The 17,817-nt window shown below is 39.9% G+C and overlaps 2 protein-coding genes across 6 annotated transcripts in view; one reads left to right on the top strand and one right to left on the bottom strand.

Moving 5' to 3' along the window:
* The window catches only part of fam168a (family with sequence similarity 168 member A), a 64,768-nt gene extending 60,691 nt beyond the window's left edge, over positions 1-4,077 (bottom strand). For 2 of the 5 annotated variants that reach the window (XM_088639130.1, XM_088639132.1), the window contains exon 1: positions 2,466-2,485. In XM_088639130.1, the coding sequence (XP_088495256.1) occupies positions 2,466-2,474 (9 nt within the window). In that variant the 5' untranslated portion in view covers positions 2,475-2,485. Of the gene's footprint in view, positions 1-2,465; positions 2,487-3,854 lie in introns of those variants that run through there. The other 3 variants (XM_088639131.1, XM_088639133.1, XM_088639129.1) reach the window with 3 other exon arrangements.
* A 3,677-nt stretch (positions 4,078-7,754) lies between these two features.
* Positions 7,755-16,805, top strand: plekhb1 (pleckstrin homology domain containing B1). The gene is made up of 6 exons (XM_088639112.1): positions 7,755-8,013; positions 9,217-9,369; positions 10,512-10,614; positions 10,837-10,876; positions 15,228-15,330; positions 16,256-16,805. Exons 1-6 carry the CDS (start codon positions 7,977-7,979, stop codon positions 16,387-16,389), a joined length of 570 nt encoding a protein of 189 aa, XP_088495238.1. The 5' UTR covers positions 7,755-7,976; the 3' UTR covers positions 16,390-16,805.
* The last annotated feature ends 1,012 nt before the right edge of the window (positions 16,806-17,817 follow it).

Below are 17,817 nucleotides of genomic sequence, written 5' to 3'. Positions count from 1 at the left end.
AAACTTGCATTTCAGCCTAGTGACTAGTGAAGCCATTTCCGATTCCTTCAATGTGGAGAAAATGAGAAGATATTAAGGCAATTAAAAACTTAATTGCCCGTCTGATCTGAAGCCACATGATACTTATGCTCAACTAAATTGGCCTGATCTTGTCTCATAGTTCTTGGCTTTACAATACAGCAAGTTGTGCCCCATCAAAATAAAACAGCATGAGAAGAACAGCCTAAACCTGTTACTGTTAAAAGATTTTGGCAATCATAAACCCACTGGCATTTTTCTCAAATAACATCCTTCACAGCTCCCTTTTTTTGACAAACAAGTTGTTTTAAGGAACCAAACTTTGGCCTTGTTATTGAGTAACGTTTTCATTAGCACGGTATCGTGCCAAATTGAGTGAAGTAACCAGTGCCTTTGAATGGGTGCCTACAACATGGACTGGACCCAATTCTAGGCAGAACACAAATCAAATGCTAACCTAAGATAACCCATTTGACAAGGGCAAATGGATTTCTAAAACCCTCCTAAAAAACATTGTTAAATACATTCCCTATTACTAAAAGTTTTACCCCACTATCTTTTTAACCTATAAATGTGAAAGAAGTGTGATAAAGACATGGCTTTAAACACTGACCTTTAACATGGAAGTGCTGTATGTGATCTAAATAAGACTGACAAACATTATTATTACACATAAGGATTTATCTACTGAGACAGAGACTGCTAAAGCCATATAGCAACAATGCTGGGACACTAAACCAGTTAACATTAACAGAAACAGCTCAGCCTTCAGAGAAACCAATCCTAAATTCTTAATGTATACTCCCCGAGCTATCTCCTCTACAGAGCTTGGCTCATCATAGCAAAACCAGTCCTGAGCCATCACATGATAAGACACCTACACATTCCTCGATTTAGACATCTTCTGCAGTTGTTTCTTACAACTCTCGGTTTCCTGCAGTACCACAGATCTCACATCTTATGTAAATTTCTTGACAAACAACCAACGCCAAGTGGATACCTTTTCAATCAAATTCTGTGCTGCATTAAGAATGAATCTTAATTTAAAGGTCTGTGAATAGACTTTAAAATGTCTATTCATATATTATAAAATATGAATCCAAGCTCATCTTTGAAGAACACTGAAATATTGGGCAGCTGGCTCTTAAGAGCACGTGTACATAGGTTTATATATTCATTCACATGCATTTGCTACTTCAAAATATAATTATATCTAAATTAAGAATTCTAACGTAAAATCTACTGTCAGAAAAAAATTCTACTTAAAACGTCAACAGTAACACAAAGCATCTCCTTTAAGATTTTACCTTTGACGACCAGTTTTACATAGCGCCCTCTTGTGTTTCACTAAGGATGCAGACAGCTGTCAACTAAGCAAGTCTGACAGATCTGTATGAACAGTACAAACTAATACTTTTCCAGACTTTTCTTAGCTAGTAGTGAGCAACATAAAAATATGTTCCCATGTACTTGACTGGCACTTCAAGGGAATGTCTCGCAAAATCAAACACCTGCACCCAATAATGCATTCATTACATTACAATAATGACAATCTCTGATCACCAGTATTAAGTACAGAAAATTGCACAGATTCCTAATGATGCACAAAATCAAAGTGTTCTGAACCAAGCCACCACCTGTAAGTACTTGTCTCTTTTGATACAGCCAGTGTCAAAAGCAATTTCTAAAAACAATAGACCTGGAATATTTAAAATAATACTGCCTATAAAAAATAATCTGCCACATATTAATGATGTTGTGAAGACAGATCTCAACCTTACCTTTGCCTCCCACTCCGACAATACCTACCTCACTGTTTAACCATCCTTAACGAGGACCGTAAGCAGTTGACTTCAAAGACAATACTAATTGTTTAGCGCCAATCCAGTATTTACAAGGCAGGCGCACAGATAACTATTCAGCAAACCTTCCCGTGTGAAGAGGTTTGTCATGAACTAGGCCTTAGAAGTGTCAGCCACCCCTCTCTCTCTCTCGCACAACACCTAAGAAAGACTGTACGTGCCGAGACTCCCAGTAACTGAGCGATTAAACAAAGAAGGAAAAACATCAGCTGCGTGTTATGGAGCTGCATTCCAAGACAACAAAGCATCCTGCTTTAAAAATCACGCCTGTTAGAACACGCCTCAGAGGTGAAACCAGATTCATTAATTTCCGTTCATTACAATTCAAGTTACCTACCAGTTCTGCATCTGTGGCTGTAACCTGGAAGTTACAAAAACAGCGTTGGGTTTTTTTTTAAAGATAAAATATCAAATATTGTACCCCATTGTAGTTGATTTATCTTTTCTGAAACTTCCACGCAATTAAAATAAGTCATTAACGGAGAACCTACGATTCCAAGTAGTGAAACGCAACAAAGGTCTTACGATCACACTGATTGTGTGCAACGTACTGGAAAAAAAATGTTTTAATATATATATACTTACAAAACACATGCAATAACTTGTCGAAGGAACCCGAACTCGTCTATCACTGCGACATGTTTCAAGTATTTTTCGAGGAACACCTCGTTATTATGCAAAATGTTTTTTTTTAAAAAGCACGATAAAGGGGCACGTGGTTCCATGATTTACTAGTTAATTCATTGTTGCCTCGCACTGGCCTCCTTTACCAGAACTGCAAATAATAAACTAGTTCATACTATACAATTAAAGCACAATCAATCACTACACAAGGATGCCCAGTGGTATGTAGACGCCATAGTGCAATCGTGTGTTGTCTATCAAAACCCCGTAACCTAACTTAATGTAACATCGTAAAGAAATTAATGTTTTTAACAATATTAACTCAATCTTCAGAGTCAAGGGAATGTGCTATATACTGCCACTGAATCAACGATGACCAGCTACATGATCACTTTGCTGACATCCTCGACGGTTTTTGACGTAAATAAATGTGTTCCCTATTACATTGTTTCTCAAAGGTCGAAAACATTTGGATTTAGAAATGTCACAATTACATAGTCCGCGGCGCAGTTGACGCCAACACGTAGTAATAATGTATCCTACATCCCCTCTGTTTTCGTTTTGAAACAGATCTTCTAAACATAGTGTTTACTAATAAAAAATATGTATCAATAAACTCCAGGTATTTGTTTAAATGCCCGAAATAACGCAAAAAGGAACCATCGTAGACGTTGCAGAAGTATTTTCCTAACCTCCTTAAAATACTAAAACGCACTAAAAGAAAAAAAAAAGGGTTGTCTTAACAATATCTGCCCTAAATTAAAATAAGACTGTGATGCAGCCCTGCTCTGATCGTGTTTTTTTTTTTAGCGATGGCTTCCCCTAAATGGCATATCTGTTTTGTCTCCTTAATCTTTATGCACCATATTTCTGGGAGAGAAAAAATGCAGCACTCAGAAATCCACTCCGTTTTAAAATGGTCACACACGGGCTCCCGACACCATTTTGAGAAGCACCCTCCTTTAACTGGGATGAGGGCACGGAACACATTTTGTAAAAAGTCTACCCAAAAAAAAAAAGTCTGAACACGGACAATTCCATTGCATTCATTGAACATTTGCATCTCTGTGTATCTCTCAGTGTGTACAGTATCTTCTGCCTGTGTGTTAACGTGATGGAAGGAGAGCATACAACACGATAGCTAATGTCCTATAAGTAATATATTTATTTAATTTTTGTGATCGTTATGTCCTTTTTCCCCCCTCTGACCCCTCAATGCGCCAACCATTTCCATTTCTCATATTTTCCAGTTTGCATGACTGCATTCCAGGTTTGGACACTTAAGAGGGAAAAAAAAAACGCATTAGCAGGATACACACAGACCATCAACACACAGCGATCCTCTCTTACCCGTGGTAATCCAGTTGGATTTATCGACTTTATTCCCAGTTTCCTCTGACTCTTTCCGAGCACTACTGTGTTGTGCGTATTCTCCTTTCTCTCTATGAACGCTGGCGGTTTCCTCCTCTCGCTCGCTTTGCTCCAGCGATTTCGGGCTTGCAGTCAGTGTTGGTAACAGAGACACACGCATACACAATGTGGGGGATGGGGATACCGAGAGGCGAGGGAGGGGGGAGGCAAGCAAGCAAGCAAATTGGAGGAGGACCTTTTCTCTGTGACGTCAAATTACACGAACAAACAGAGACTGTTCCCTCCTCCCCCTTCTCTGTCCCTTCGCGTATCATGGCGCACACTAGTGACGTTAGTGGTCGTGGACATGGGGGGGGGAAACTAGCGCCTTTCAAGCAAATTGCTGTGTGCATCATTTTTAATCAGTGGGACAATGATGTTGAGCTTGTTTTTTTTTAATATATTACTTGAGTAGTCTTTCTAGGAGTGTTTCAACGAGATGCTGTTATTTTTATAGCCTGGGAAACGTCCTCCCCAAGCATGAAATTAGTTCGTTTTGCGACGAACAGCCATGTTATATATGTGTTACATTTTAATGGCCATTTTGTATTATGTGTCAGAGGATCCATGACGCGGACGTGATCGTGAAAAAAAAAAGAACCACGTCCCGGGTGGATGTTAGAAGACATTCTGTTCTAGAACAGGGGGCCCCAACCCACTCGAGCTTTTCTTTTCATCGAATCCTTCATTGAACTAGCGAACTGCTTGGCTGAAACCTTTGCAAGTTATTTTTTTTCTTCGCAAAAGCTGGAAGGGGAAACAGTTAATGGGTTCACGTAAATCGTGTTATTAAGTCAATTAGGGGTTCGGTTATGTGACTGGGAATGAAGAATTAGGATATGTAGGACCCAATACTTTTTGTATGTGAAACCTGAAACAGAGTCTAGTAAGGAGGACACAGGGTGTACTCTTTAAATTCACCCCCATTTTTGGCCAGATAAGTGATCTACTTAACGTTTTATTGTCGTTGAGAGCTGAAACAAATTGTATTAATTTTTTTTTGAACGTATGAACGTATACTGCACCAGCGGTCACATCGCTTATGGGTTGTGCTTGCAGTGGTCTGTGCGGGGACAAAATCAATTGAAAAGCAGCCACCCTCTACGACTAGGTGCGCCAGCAATTCAGAAAGCAGATTTAAAAATAATATTTCTACCGATCCTTTAAATACGTTTGAAGCAGAGTGCACATATTTGTAATATCTGAAAATAGCAAGATGTGTCTGTTATTAACTCATCCAAACATGACCAATGGGGTCTGTTGCAGAAAACAAATACTATCAGACTAGAAAGCAAGCGCAGTGCCCAGGTGAGACAAACCCCGACGTTTTCAAATTCAGAGTGGTTATTGGGAGATCATAAACAGTTTATTAGAGCAATCAACTGAACTCACAACACATCGGGCAGATTTTAAGAGCAGATCTTCAGCACTGCTTGACGTGACGTGTGCTCGCTCTAATTGATTTAATCAGGACTTAATACCGTAAAAAATCTTCAACATCGTTTAAAAGCAATTCAGTTAATCTAGACGTGAATGTTTTGATTAAGTTTAGCAAAAAAAAATATGCAAAACTGAAGCCACGTTTGACCTGACTCAAAATATTGTGACATAGATATGACGGTAAATTTAGCTTTTTTCAGGCTTTAGAGCCATTACAGTAGACCAATATTGCGTTATCACCCCTGTGTGGTCAATAATGGAAGCGGATTTTGAGACTTATTTCCTGCAGAGGATTCACCCTGTAACGGAATAGAATCAATTGCCAGTGTGTGTTCTGCACAGAAAATCCACAGTCCCTTTGAGCATATTTAACTTTTGTCTATTTTAGATTTAATTATAAATCCAGTAATGACTTCAAAACACACAGAGCGGCGTAAAGTGCACCTTTTCTAAAAAAAAACATAATCCAGGTAAGTCTCTATGGTGTTAATTAATCTCATTATTTTTGGCAACGAACGAACGGTTTTGGCAATTTCTACGAGGTCTGAGTGAGCATTTGGTGAGCGTCCTCTTGTGGCAGAGATGTGTACTACAAAAGACAAATCTTCATCACTGTGCTAAAGGCCTAAACCCTTTGATCTCTTTATTTTGGCCCGCTGCCCAGAAATGGATAAACGAGGCAGACAGCCCACAATTTTATTCTCTATAGAGACCTCTAAAGTCTGACCTTTTCGTTTGTTCAGGACATCAGACGTTTGAAATCAAGCAAACCATAGATATCCTGAAAGAATAACCAGATTCACTGCAGGGGACATGAGTCAAGGATACATTTGATAAGCTGCAAGCTGTGGCTGTCTGTGTGTCCTGAGCCTACCACAGATCTGACCGCTGAACAATTAATAGCACTTGAATGGCAGCACTGATTACATTAAGACATTAAGATATCATACTGACTAGGTGTAGACTCCCTGAAGATTTAATACATAAGTCTTTTATTTTGCAGCACTAAATCTGCATAAGTTGTGGAATATTACAGTAAGATACACATTTAGAGCCTCTTGTGATAAACCATCCAATATTCTATATCTTTATTATCAACCTCAACACACAAGTTATTTCCAATGATATAAACATCTAGTTATTTAAACTCTCAGGGTAAAATAGCCCTTTTTTCTGCAAAAAAGAAGGAATAATAGTTCACACTGCACGTTCTGCACTGGAAATGAAATGGTGTGACAGTTTGCTAAAACAGAAGAACTGGATTTGTAGTGTTGGAATACTTGGGAGTCTTCATTGTTTGGTACCTTGTTGTTAAAAAGTGTGGTAAAACTTCATTTACAACAGCTTCAACATATTGCCTTGTGGACTCCAGTGATTCACCGGTCAGATAGTGCTCTTTTCTTATTTTTGCAGAGCTGCACTCTTGATTTGCATTAGGTTTTGCCGCACATCGATTGGCCTCTGCTTAGTTTATTCATCATTTTTCCATTCTATTCAGCTACCTTGACTATAGAAATAGTTCTAAAATGCCCCAATGGAGCAAAATAGTAACAGATGAAGTCATCAAGAATGTAGGAACGTGGTCATGTGAGTCCAGTATTTATGACAACCTGACGAGTCATTTGAATTGTATTAGTCAGGGATTTACAACATAAGAGCTTAACGACCCAACCCTTCAAGACTTGTCTTCTTTCTGTATCTCAGGTGGTCTTTACTGTACATACAGTGCATGCTGGGATTTGTATTTGTTTAAAATTACTTAACTTCATCTTCATATCTTTCATAGTCACGTCTTTTTTTTCCATTTACTGTAAGTTCCATTTTATTTCCAAACCTAATAGCCTACAAAACCTTAAACAAAAATTACACCCTGAGTTACACCCATATAAGTAACGTTTAATATAAAATGCAATTTTAAGAATGCCTAACACTTTCCATGGATTGAGTGCTAATTTAATGTCAGTTTGATTCACCGTTTCATTTATTTCATGTTTCATACCAAGGTCATGTGCCTCTGGTTAACATCCATACCAGCTGCACAGAGGCATTTACCAGATCTACCTTCCAAAATATTTTACATCAACATGCAGTCAGTGCAATAGCAAAAATGAGAAATGGCCCAGCCTCTCCCAAAACAAACGTATTGTAAAAGCATTGAAATAAAGTGTGTCTAAATTAGGGCTGAAATATATGACATTATTGTTCGAATGCTTTTAGGTTTAGTGTGTATGATCTACGGTTAGCAAGGAAATCTAAATGGAAGCTCTAAACAGAAGCTCTACGTTGGTTCTAAATCTGGAACTTGCGGAGGAAGACCAGGGCTGTTTGTGCAGGAAAGTTCCAGGCTTTTCTCAATGTCCACAGGCTAATGCAGGTCACTAATCCCGCATTATCCCACGTGTCAGCAGCGAGATTAAAGGGACATCGCCTCAGAGAGACCCAGAAGAAAACAAAGAGTCGCAGTCTTTCCTTCTCTGGGACCATTTCCCCGATTACCAAAACTGTGCAACCAGGGAGCAAAACCCTAGAATAGTCATCAACATCAAAAGGAGATCTTCCGGACACGTTTTCCCACTGTTCATCGTCACACTTTAAAGCCGACGTTAGGTATAATTTCCCCAGATGGCTCTCATGAGGTCAGGATGGCTTTGGAGACAAAGTAAGTGGACATTTGATTTATCGTTAACTGTCTTAACCGCTTTGATTAGTTTTCCTCTAGTTGAAGAGTATGATGCTTAATTAACAATAGGGGACAGAACATTATTGCTCTACAAGCTGTAAGAAAACATGAAGTAGTACCACAAAAAGAAATAGAACATAAAGTTCAGATAATGTAAAACAACTCGTATAGAGAACTCTATACTCTAGCAGTGCGGCACATGATTCCTTTCAAAGTAGTGTTTTTATAGATAAACCAAACATGAGGGGTTTTTAAATACCAAAAATAAGAATATCATTTTTGAAAATTTCATTCATGTAAATTTTGGATACAAAGCTAAAGGCTGACACAAGATATGTTTTGTAACGATGAATTATATACTGACAGACAATAAAAACACATCACGTGCTCTTGGTCCCAGTACACATTTGGTACATATTGTAATGCCTCTCAATACAAACAAAGTTACAGTAGTTATACAATGAAAGGATGTGAATCAGAAAATATCAGTCTTCCTACTTTTGTTATTCCTATAATGGTCATGAAAATCCAGTTATCAAAGGATGAGTATTTTGTTATAAGTATTTTGTTGGGAAGGGTGATAGCTCCATTAAGTTTAAAGGAATGTAAAAAATGAGGGTCATCAGTTATGAAACCGACACCCTTATGACCCGATGCTAATCCTATTACTTATTTGTGACAAAGGCTGAAGAAAAATATTAAAGGAGGAAGCCAGCCAGCAACATCGCCCAAAGGGATGGAGATTACTTAGTTTTAGTAATTTATCAAGAAATAGACTAGTGTGTGGCACGATGACGCAGTGGCTAGCATTGCTGCCTTGTAGCACTGGGATCCTGGGTTGCAATCTGGGTGGAGTTTGTAAATTCAGCCTGTGATTGTGTGGGTTTCCTGCAGGTGCTGTTATTTTCTTCCACAGTCCTAAGACTTACTGTCAGTATAACCATTGTCCCTGGGGTGTCTATCTGCTCTGCAATGGACTGGCGTCCTGCCCAAGGTGTATCCCGCCTTGCTCCCATTGCTTGCTGGGATTGGCTCCAGTTCCCCCTCAGCCCTGAGCTGGATAAAACCGATGGAAAGATGTGTCTCACGCCCAAGCAGCAGGCTTTCAGCCGATGGCTTTGTCACCGGCACACATGGGTAATTCCTCAGAAGTTGACAGCATTACCTGCGTTCTTCTTCGAGGCTCTGTACTCCGGCGCTGGAAGAAAAACTGGTTCGACTTGTGGGTGGACGGAAACCTGCTGTATTATGAAGACGAGAGCCGGAGAGACTATGAGAACAGGGTCCGCTTAAAGCATAAATGTGTCGCTGTTAAGGCTGGACTCGAATGCGCAGGTAAGATACGCACAGCTGATCCTCAAATCCTCTATCTTAACTACGCTTATTTCTTTCAGGAAAACCTTAGTAGTTTCTCAATATTGAAACAGAAAAAAAGAACATATATAAGGAAAAATCATGCATTAGAAACAATTAAAAAATGACCAAAGCAAAATAAAATTAATGAAGCAGATAAATAACAGAGTGTCGTGTGCTCTGTATACCTTAAATAATGCCTCACTTATTCTAGCTCAGAAACACTTGCCTATTTCCAATTATACCTGACAGTCATTAGGGACTCAGGCCAAGAAAACCAGCCACATTTTAAGAAAAATTACTTTTCATTTCCACTCACTGTTGCACTCAGTCTTTCTAAATGGAGAGCTTTAAAAATCTTAGTGTACCACTTATAGATATTGGACCGTCTTCGACCCAATTAATTGGAATACATTTTCAAGCAACAAAGTACTTTTTTTCTAGGAGTCATACTGGTCACAGTTATCCATATCCATCAACGCATTGAGATAAATACATTCTGGTAATGGCTGCAGCATTGCAGAGCCTATTGCAGGTATAGGGCATGAGGCAAGTTAGCACATCCTGGAAGGGACACCAGTCTATTGCAGGGCTCACATACACACACAGGGTCAGACAATATAGAGACATTTATTAACCTAATTTACTAGTCAGTCGGTCTTTAGACTGTAGGAGAAAGCAGGAATACCTTGAGAAAAACCATGCCAACACAGTAGAACATGCAAACTCCACACACAGGGTGCCAAATCAAATTAAGGTTGCTAAAGGTAACAGTACTTCCCACCATCCACTCTGTTTCCATATGTAAAGATGCACTACTAAATATAAAAAAAACATCTAAGAGATGGTAATGATATATTTTATAAAATCTATAGATTATATATATTGATTGTCACATACTGCACTTCTTTCTTGGATTCAATATGTGTCCAATAAATCAAGCTCTTCAGAGTACAATAGAAACGCTTGTTTGGAGGGACACTGTTTTCTGTCCTGGCCCGAGCACTGCCTTCAGTCCTCGGAAATCCATGGTGTGAAACCTCATGTTGGCTTTCGTTGTTGGCGAAAGTGGAGAACTGTAATTGACCGGGCCACTCCCTCACCTCTCCACATGCCCCTTCCAGGTGTGGACCCTCCGGAGGGCAGGCCAAGGGAATGCCTGGTACTGGTCTACCTGAAGGATGGCTCCAGACTGGCGCTGTGTGCTGACAGCGAAGACGAGGCGCTGTAAGTGCTCCCCATCTACGACTTCCTGACAGGAAACAGGCAGACTGAAACAGGTTCCACCTGACAGAATCAAGTTGCTTATGATTATGTGTGTCTTACCTTGACAGCAAAATCCTTCTTAGGTCCCCTGTGCTGTAGTTACTAAACTAATTAAATTCAATGCAGTTTTGGCTTTATTTGTCGTCTTGCCTTGAGATGTTTTTCGGATTTTATTGTTCACAGAGCATGGAAGCTGGCGCTGCTGGAAGCCAGGAGAAATCCGGTAAGAATCAGCTTTTTCTTTCCTTGATGAACATTATGACTTTAGATGCTGTATTATGTACTCTAGGTCAGAGATCTTCAGTTTTGATCCTGGAAAGCTGGTGAGTCTGCAAGTATCCCAGGTCTCTTTATAGCAGCAGTGCCCGAAAAACTAGAAGAAGCCGTTAAACTGTTCCAGTTAAGCCAGTAACCAGCTGATTTAGTTCATCATGAGTTGGGTTGGAATAAAAACATGGAGAGACTGTGGCCCTCTAGGACTATGATTAGACACCCCTGCTCAAGATGCTTTATTATTCTAGATATTCGTCTTTATAGTGAATTACATGGATTTCCATTCTTTCTACTACATTGTTCAGTCACACAGAATTTCAGATGCACTGTCTTGGCATCTCAGTTTAAATCACAGATACAAACGATACAGTGATCATACATTTTCAGAGATGACTTTATGAAGAGAGGCACAAAGAAAAACAACTCAATTCCAAACTATTGAACTTACCTGAGGCAGACATTTTCCTAATTGACAACTGTTTTTCTTCGTGGTTCCCTCTTTTGGAATTACTATTTATGATCAGTTTTCCTACTGCTTTAACCCTTGTACCACCCCAGGGGTTATCAGGACTTTCATGTGTAGCTCTTAAAAACCCATTTTACCCATTGTGGCAAATCTGCGTAGTGTTTTGCGTTTTACAAAATGTTAACATGTCTTTATCATGTTGTATCTCTGTAAAAGTCTGTTAGTGGATCAAGAAATTACAGAGTACAATACTATGTCTCAGTCACAAGGCTGAGGATGTTGCTTTGTAGCTCCTGCGCGTAGGCTGCTAGGATCAGGAAAGTGTGTGTCTGTCTTGGGCCTCTCCTCTTGTGGGTCCATGCCAAGCAGCCACTGCTCCTTGCCAGACTCTTTTTCGGTGCAGAGCACTCACAATCTATCAAGCCTCCCATTAGCGTGAAAACACCTTGATGGCAACCCCTCGGGGATGCAGTTACACGGACTGGTCATTCCGGGAAAGCTGTACAGTTCATGAAGAAAAAAAAAGGTTCTGGCAGCATGGGTACATCACAGGAGCACTGAAGGATGCGATAATTATACTACAGATTCAGCAGTTTAGGGAGCAATATGATCACAGGCTTTCTGGAACAAAAGGCTCAGCAACTGTGCAGATACTGACACAGAAAGGTGTGCATGGCCATATTGAAGCTTTCCTGGTTGTATCTGATTGGAGACATTTCCATATTATGATTTATTCCAGAGCTGTACAGCATGATCACAGAATTATGTTTTTGTAAATCCGTTAATAACAGCTATTTTCTCTACTATACTGTCAACTGTGAGTGGGGGATACACTGCGGTGTGATGGGTAAGTCTCTGGACCGCTGGGTTATGGGTTCAAGTCCCTGCTGTAGACAATGCTGTTGTACCTGGGTGAGATACTTTACCCCAGTTGCTCCAGTCCTCCCAGCTGTGTTTGGGGGAGGGGAGTCATGTCCTCTCAGTCTGCTTACTGCCATGGAAACAGGGACATGCTCAGGCCCAATGAGCTGATTTGGCTCAGGTATGGAAATTACCTTCTCTACCTACTGCCTGGTGTACACATCCTTCGGCATACAGTAATTTGCCAAGACCGTTGAGCCACGTATTCTCTATCTGTATTTTAGTTCAATGACATAACTTTAGAAAACGTGGGTTGTGAACTTTTACAAGATGACAAAGGTAGTACTGGGACCACAGATCAATTTCATCATTAAGAAAAAATAATGGTTTCCTCAGCCTACTGGAGTCTTATCAACAGCCACTGGCTTGTGAGCTACTGTATTTTACAGCACTATGTGTGTGAGGTGTGGCGTTTCTGATTAATGTCCCCATTGCTGTAAGTCAGGTCTAATAAGAACAACTAGAAATTAAATCACCCCACCCCCACCACAGTGTGGGAGGCCCATTGAAGCTTATCGTGATCAGCTCTGATTGCGCGTTCATCATGATTAATAGGGGAATGAGTCTGTAATGAGTCTGTAATGCAGTGGGGTGGGACATTGGGACATCCGAGAGAGTGATACATACTGCTGCATGTGTCTGCTCTCAGCGTTTTTCAGACTTCACTTTGGATCCAAAAGACATTTGGATATGGTCATCTGGATACATTTTGAACCATTTAGGTCAAAGAGTTAACTGACAAGGTGCAAACCTGGTTTAAACAATATTTCTGCTCCTTGCACCTGTATGAAAACACATCAGTACGTGTCTTCTTTAATTGAATCTGTTTTCCTTTTGTGCATGGTCTGCCATAACACCATATAATTTCTGTGTCACTCTGACATGTCCTCGTGTCTGTTATTTAACACTCTCATGTCTTATCTTGTGTTTAATAGTCTTATTATCATGTGTTTATTTATAAAGCCACAAAGAGCCCAGTGTGGAACTTCAGAAGATGTAAATCTGAATTAAATCATAAGTAATCTTTTAATGGTGAAATAGCTTATACACTTGAGAAATTAAGAGGTACTGTGACTTCACAATCAAGAGCCCCTGGCCTCTCTTTCCTTATCTTCCATCTTTAAACCTTTTCTGTCAGAGAAGAATACCAGGAGCTCAAGCTGTATTACATCAAAGGAATGCACTAATGTCCTCGAGAAGACCATCTGTTCTCTGTGACATTTAAATAATTACTTAAAATAGGAGGTAGCTGCTGGATTTAAGTTCATTTCTGAGCCTGACTCAGAAGTGTAATTTTGACAATTGGTGTGATTCGCACTGTGCCTCTGAGACTTGTAATGTTTTTAATTAAATTCCTCTTCTAATGAATAATTCACGATTCCTCATATATATAAAAAATCTGCTCTTGTACTTAATTACTGAGTGTAGTTGCTTATTTGAGCTTACGTATGAAAGCTCTCTATCTAGTTTTAATATAATGTCCCTAAGGAGCAGGGCATTTAATTTGTGTCAGTGTGGCTGACACACAGCCTAAGGTAATGCCCCAAGCTAAGAGTGTGTAGAAACTGGCAGTAAATTCATAGCAATGTTTTACTGCAACTTTGGTTGTTTTTCCCTGGTAGTTTTAAATAATTTACCAATATACATCATCCTTTAAGTATCCTGAATGCAAAAAGGAACAAACTGTTTGCTGTTCCGTAAGTGATAAAATCAGGGAAATGGAGCATAGCTATCACTAACATAAAGGAAATAGAGGGTAAAGTTACTGTACATAGGCTAAGTGCTTCACCTGTCTCGGTTTAACTCAGCAGTTTTTCACAAGCTCTTAACCCAAAGAAAAGGAGTTGCTGCCAGCTGGTGTGGAGAACAGTGGAAAGTTCTGCAGTATCCCCGTTAATGTGTTGATCAAGCTGTGTACTGTCGCGCTGAAGTCCAGTGCCCCTGGGCAGTGTGCTATCATTGAGCTATCCCTTCCCTTTCCAGCTCGTTATAGCCCAGTAAAGACAAGGGGGTCAGACCAGAAGCAGTTTTACAAAGGGAAGCGTGGAATCGATTTATTTTTCTTTTCTATCACTACATGGCATGTGTGCCCAGTGCTGTGGGTGCAAAATCTTTTAAGAATATTGAGGACTGCCTCATGTTGCTGGTATGACAGTTAATGCAGGTCTGTGGCAGGCAGACGTGTCATCAACAACTTTGACTGTATCGGCTAGAAACTCTTCAGAGTATCAGAGCTGGAATCATTTACAATGGAAAGACGAATGAAACAAACAGTAAAACGAACTCTGACTTCACTAGCAGAGACAAAGGTTAAGCTATTTTAAGTGTTCAGCAATGTACAATAACAAGCAAATCATATTTTCTAACCTTCACAATTCTGAGACAAAAGAATAAATCAATATGTATTGGATGCTGGACAAGAATGGAACTGGTTGATTGCTGTATCTCACCAACAGAGGTCACTGGAGATCTCAGTTCAGGATAGATTCTGAATTGAAGACATTCAAGACGATGAAATGTCTAGGCTTTTCCTCCAACCATTTCAAACTCTATCCCTATATTTGTTAGTCGTCTAATGTCCTGATTCATTTTGAGATGGCAAAATTCAACAGTCCTATTTCTGTATTCCTGCAATTAAATCCATTTCCTGTCAGTTCCACTGGGTTGTAATGAAATTGTGGTGTCCTGTGGGCCCTAAAAAGGAAAATAGTTCCTGAATTTTTGTTCAATACATTACATCTGCGTGGTTTGTGTTGAGAAATGCTACACCGCAGGTTGGTTTTTAATATTTATTGTTTGCTGTAGCTGTATTTCAGCAATGTTGTCATAGAACAAAAAGACAATCATCTCAATGCAGAGCTTGAATTCCTTCTATAAAAGACTAAAGGGCTTTCTGACTTCTTTGTCTCCGTAGGTGTACACTTATGATCCTTATGATGACTCTTATCACACCGTCCCTCTGGACAGTCACAATGCTGTCTACATCAGCCCTGCATACCCAGGATATGGCTATGGAGGTATCTCAACATCCTCTTTTTTTTTTTTTTTGCGGCATGTCAGGCTGTTACGAAATGCCCACACTTTGGAAATCAAGAGGCTGGAGTATTAGTTCACAGAGGCTTTGTGCTTTTGAACTCGGCAGAATCACGCCAAAACGCTTCATTGAGAGAGATTGTGCAATTGAAATGAAAATGAAGCACACCAGAAAAACAAACATCAGCACTGGATTGGCTGATGTTATTCTTTTAACCTGTTAAATACGTTTACCTGGAAGGAGAGTGACAAAATGCATTCAAAACACATGCATCTATAAATGCAGGGGGAGCATCTCACCTTACTCTCTCTCATGCTCCATTCCCCGTAGATGTCAATTTCTTTCATAGCTTTTAACGAGATATACCTTAAACCTTACCCTTCTTGCTCATCCGTGCCTGAATACTAGTCATGGACTATCTACTGTATTTTATATTAGGCTCAGTATTGTTCACGACACCTAATGCTACAAGAATACAATATGTCTTGGGATTGGGAAAGCACTTGTTGATAACCATTGTCACCCTAAGCCTCATATATGCTTAGGGTGATATATGCTTAGGGTGATAAAAGGGAAAGGGAAAGGGAAGGGAAGGGCTGGAAAGGGAAGGGATAGCTCAATGATAGCATATATGCTTAAAAGATACTCTCATATCTTTTAAGCATATAAGACTGGTTAAAAACGAGTGGTGGCATTTGGCCCATCTAACTCATTTGTTAGTAGGTAATTAACCCAAGGCTCTCGTCCAGCCATTTTTTGAAAGACTGCAGGGTATCGGTTTCAACCACATGGCTGGGCTGTTCCACACTCCCACAACTCTTTGTGTAACAGGAATGCAAGAAGGGCTACAAGGGCGTAAGAACGGTTTCTGACATAACGGCTCATGTCCTCCCTCCCTCCACCTGCAGGCCCTCAGCACGTGCTGGTTCACAGCGACCCCTGTGAAGGCGTTGGGACGCAGGTGGCTCTGGGGCTGCTGGCTGGCATGGCCACCGGGGCGGCGCTGCGCTCTCTGATGTGGATGCCCTTCTGGTTCTGTTGAGGAGATCGTCATGGCGAGGGGCTACAGTAAAGCACCTTCACTGGCCAGCTACGTCTACTACATCCCCACCCAAAGGCTGTCAGGGCTAGATCACAACAAAAGGGACATTTTTAACTAAGAAAACCATGACTTAGGAAACACTGGAACACAGAGCAGCTTCTACCAAAGCTTCGTAGTTGTGAGATGAGGAAGAATGTCTTTTTGTGGTGTTAAACAATGATATCCTTGTGAGGTTGTTTTCAGAACCTGGAAACAGTTTGACTTCCTTTGTAAAGGTTTACAGTGAACTCATAATTAAGCACGGAGAAGCATGATAAAGCATGAAACAACCAAAAAATGATGGGAAAACTTTAACATATTCTGCAAGATAAATCAGATTTCTAAATGAGAGGCATTTAAAGCACAACAAAAAAGTATTTGAACCAAACCTCTTGTGCTACACTCACAATTATTAGGCTACAGTTCCATTACTTTACATTTTAATAATAATAATTTGAATAAAGACAATAAATATTTCTAAAGACTCCGATATACAGTTTACAAAAAATGGATTCAAACAAATGCAAAAATTGTGCTTATTAAAGCAAGGAGAAGCCATATGTACTGTATATTTGCAATAATTTCTGTATTGTGAGTTTCACAGCAAAGCATTATTACAATAAAGGCTATCAAAAAACCTTTAGGGCTGTTTCTGTTGTACAGAGTGTTTGAATCAATGAAACTAGGTATGTTTTTGTTCATTTTCTCACAGACCATTAGTCATGTGACAGAGCAGATTTAACTGCCAATTGGAGGGATTAAAAAAATCACTTGGGTTGTCAGTTAAACAGATGTTTAAACCACTCAAAAATATTTTCATAGAAGTTTCAGATGCCCATGTAAAGAGAGTTTGTGTGTCCGTTTTTAAAAATGTCTGGCATTTTCTCACCAATTTGACATTTGTGGAAAACTGGCCTCTGAACTGGTCAGATCTAGATGTGTGCAGCATTCACACGCACATACGGACACTGCCCGACTGCTTTTCACAATCTAGGGATAGATTTAAGTGAATTATTTAATTGACTCCTTAGAAACCAGGAAGGCCTCAAGACAACTTAGTAAAAAGAAGTTTTTTAAACACTCCAGCTTTACACCAAGCAGTAACTCTGGCGGAGAGAATGTGTCGTCCTTTGGATAAAAAAGCTTCCTTCTTTGTTTGCTGTCCCTTCATCTGGTGGTGAATCCCAGAGGCTCCGCCTGCAGAGGGACAGCGGACTGTTAGGGCAGAGCAGGGTCTCAAGCCCAGCAGGATCACTCACAGCTGCACCTCAATTGTAATGACTCACTGACAAGGAAAGATATTGCATTCAATGTGCATTTTCTACCAGATTTGAACCACTTGGATTCTTCACTTACAGGAGTTTACTCTAAAATGCTTTATCCTTTAAA

Source organism: Lepisosteus platostomus, chromosome 7 (assembly GCF_059453375.1).
Source record: "Lepisosteus platostomus isolate fLepPlt1 chromosome 7, fLepPlt1.hap1, whole genome shotgun sequence".
Taxonomy (NCBI): Eukaryota; Metazoa; Chordata; class Actinopteri; order Semionotiformes; family Lepisosteidae; genus Lepisosteus; species Lepisosteus platostomus.
This window is presented reverse-complemented; position numbering and strand designations above follow the sequence as displayed.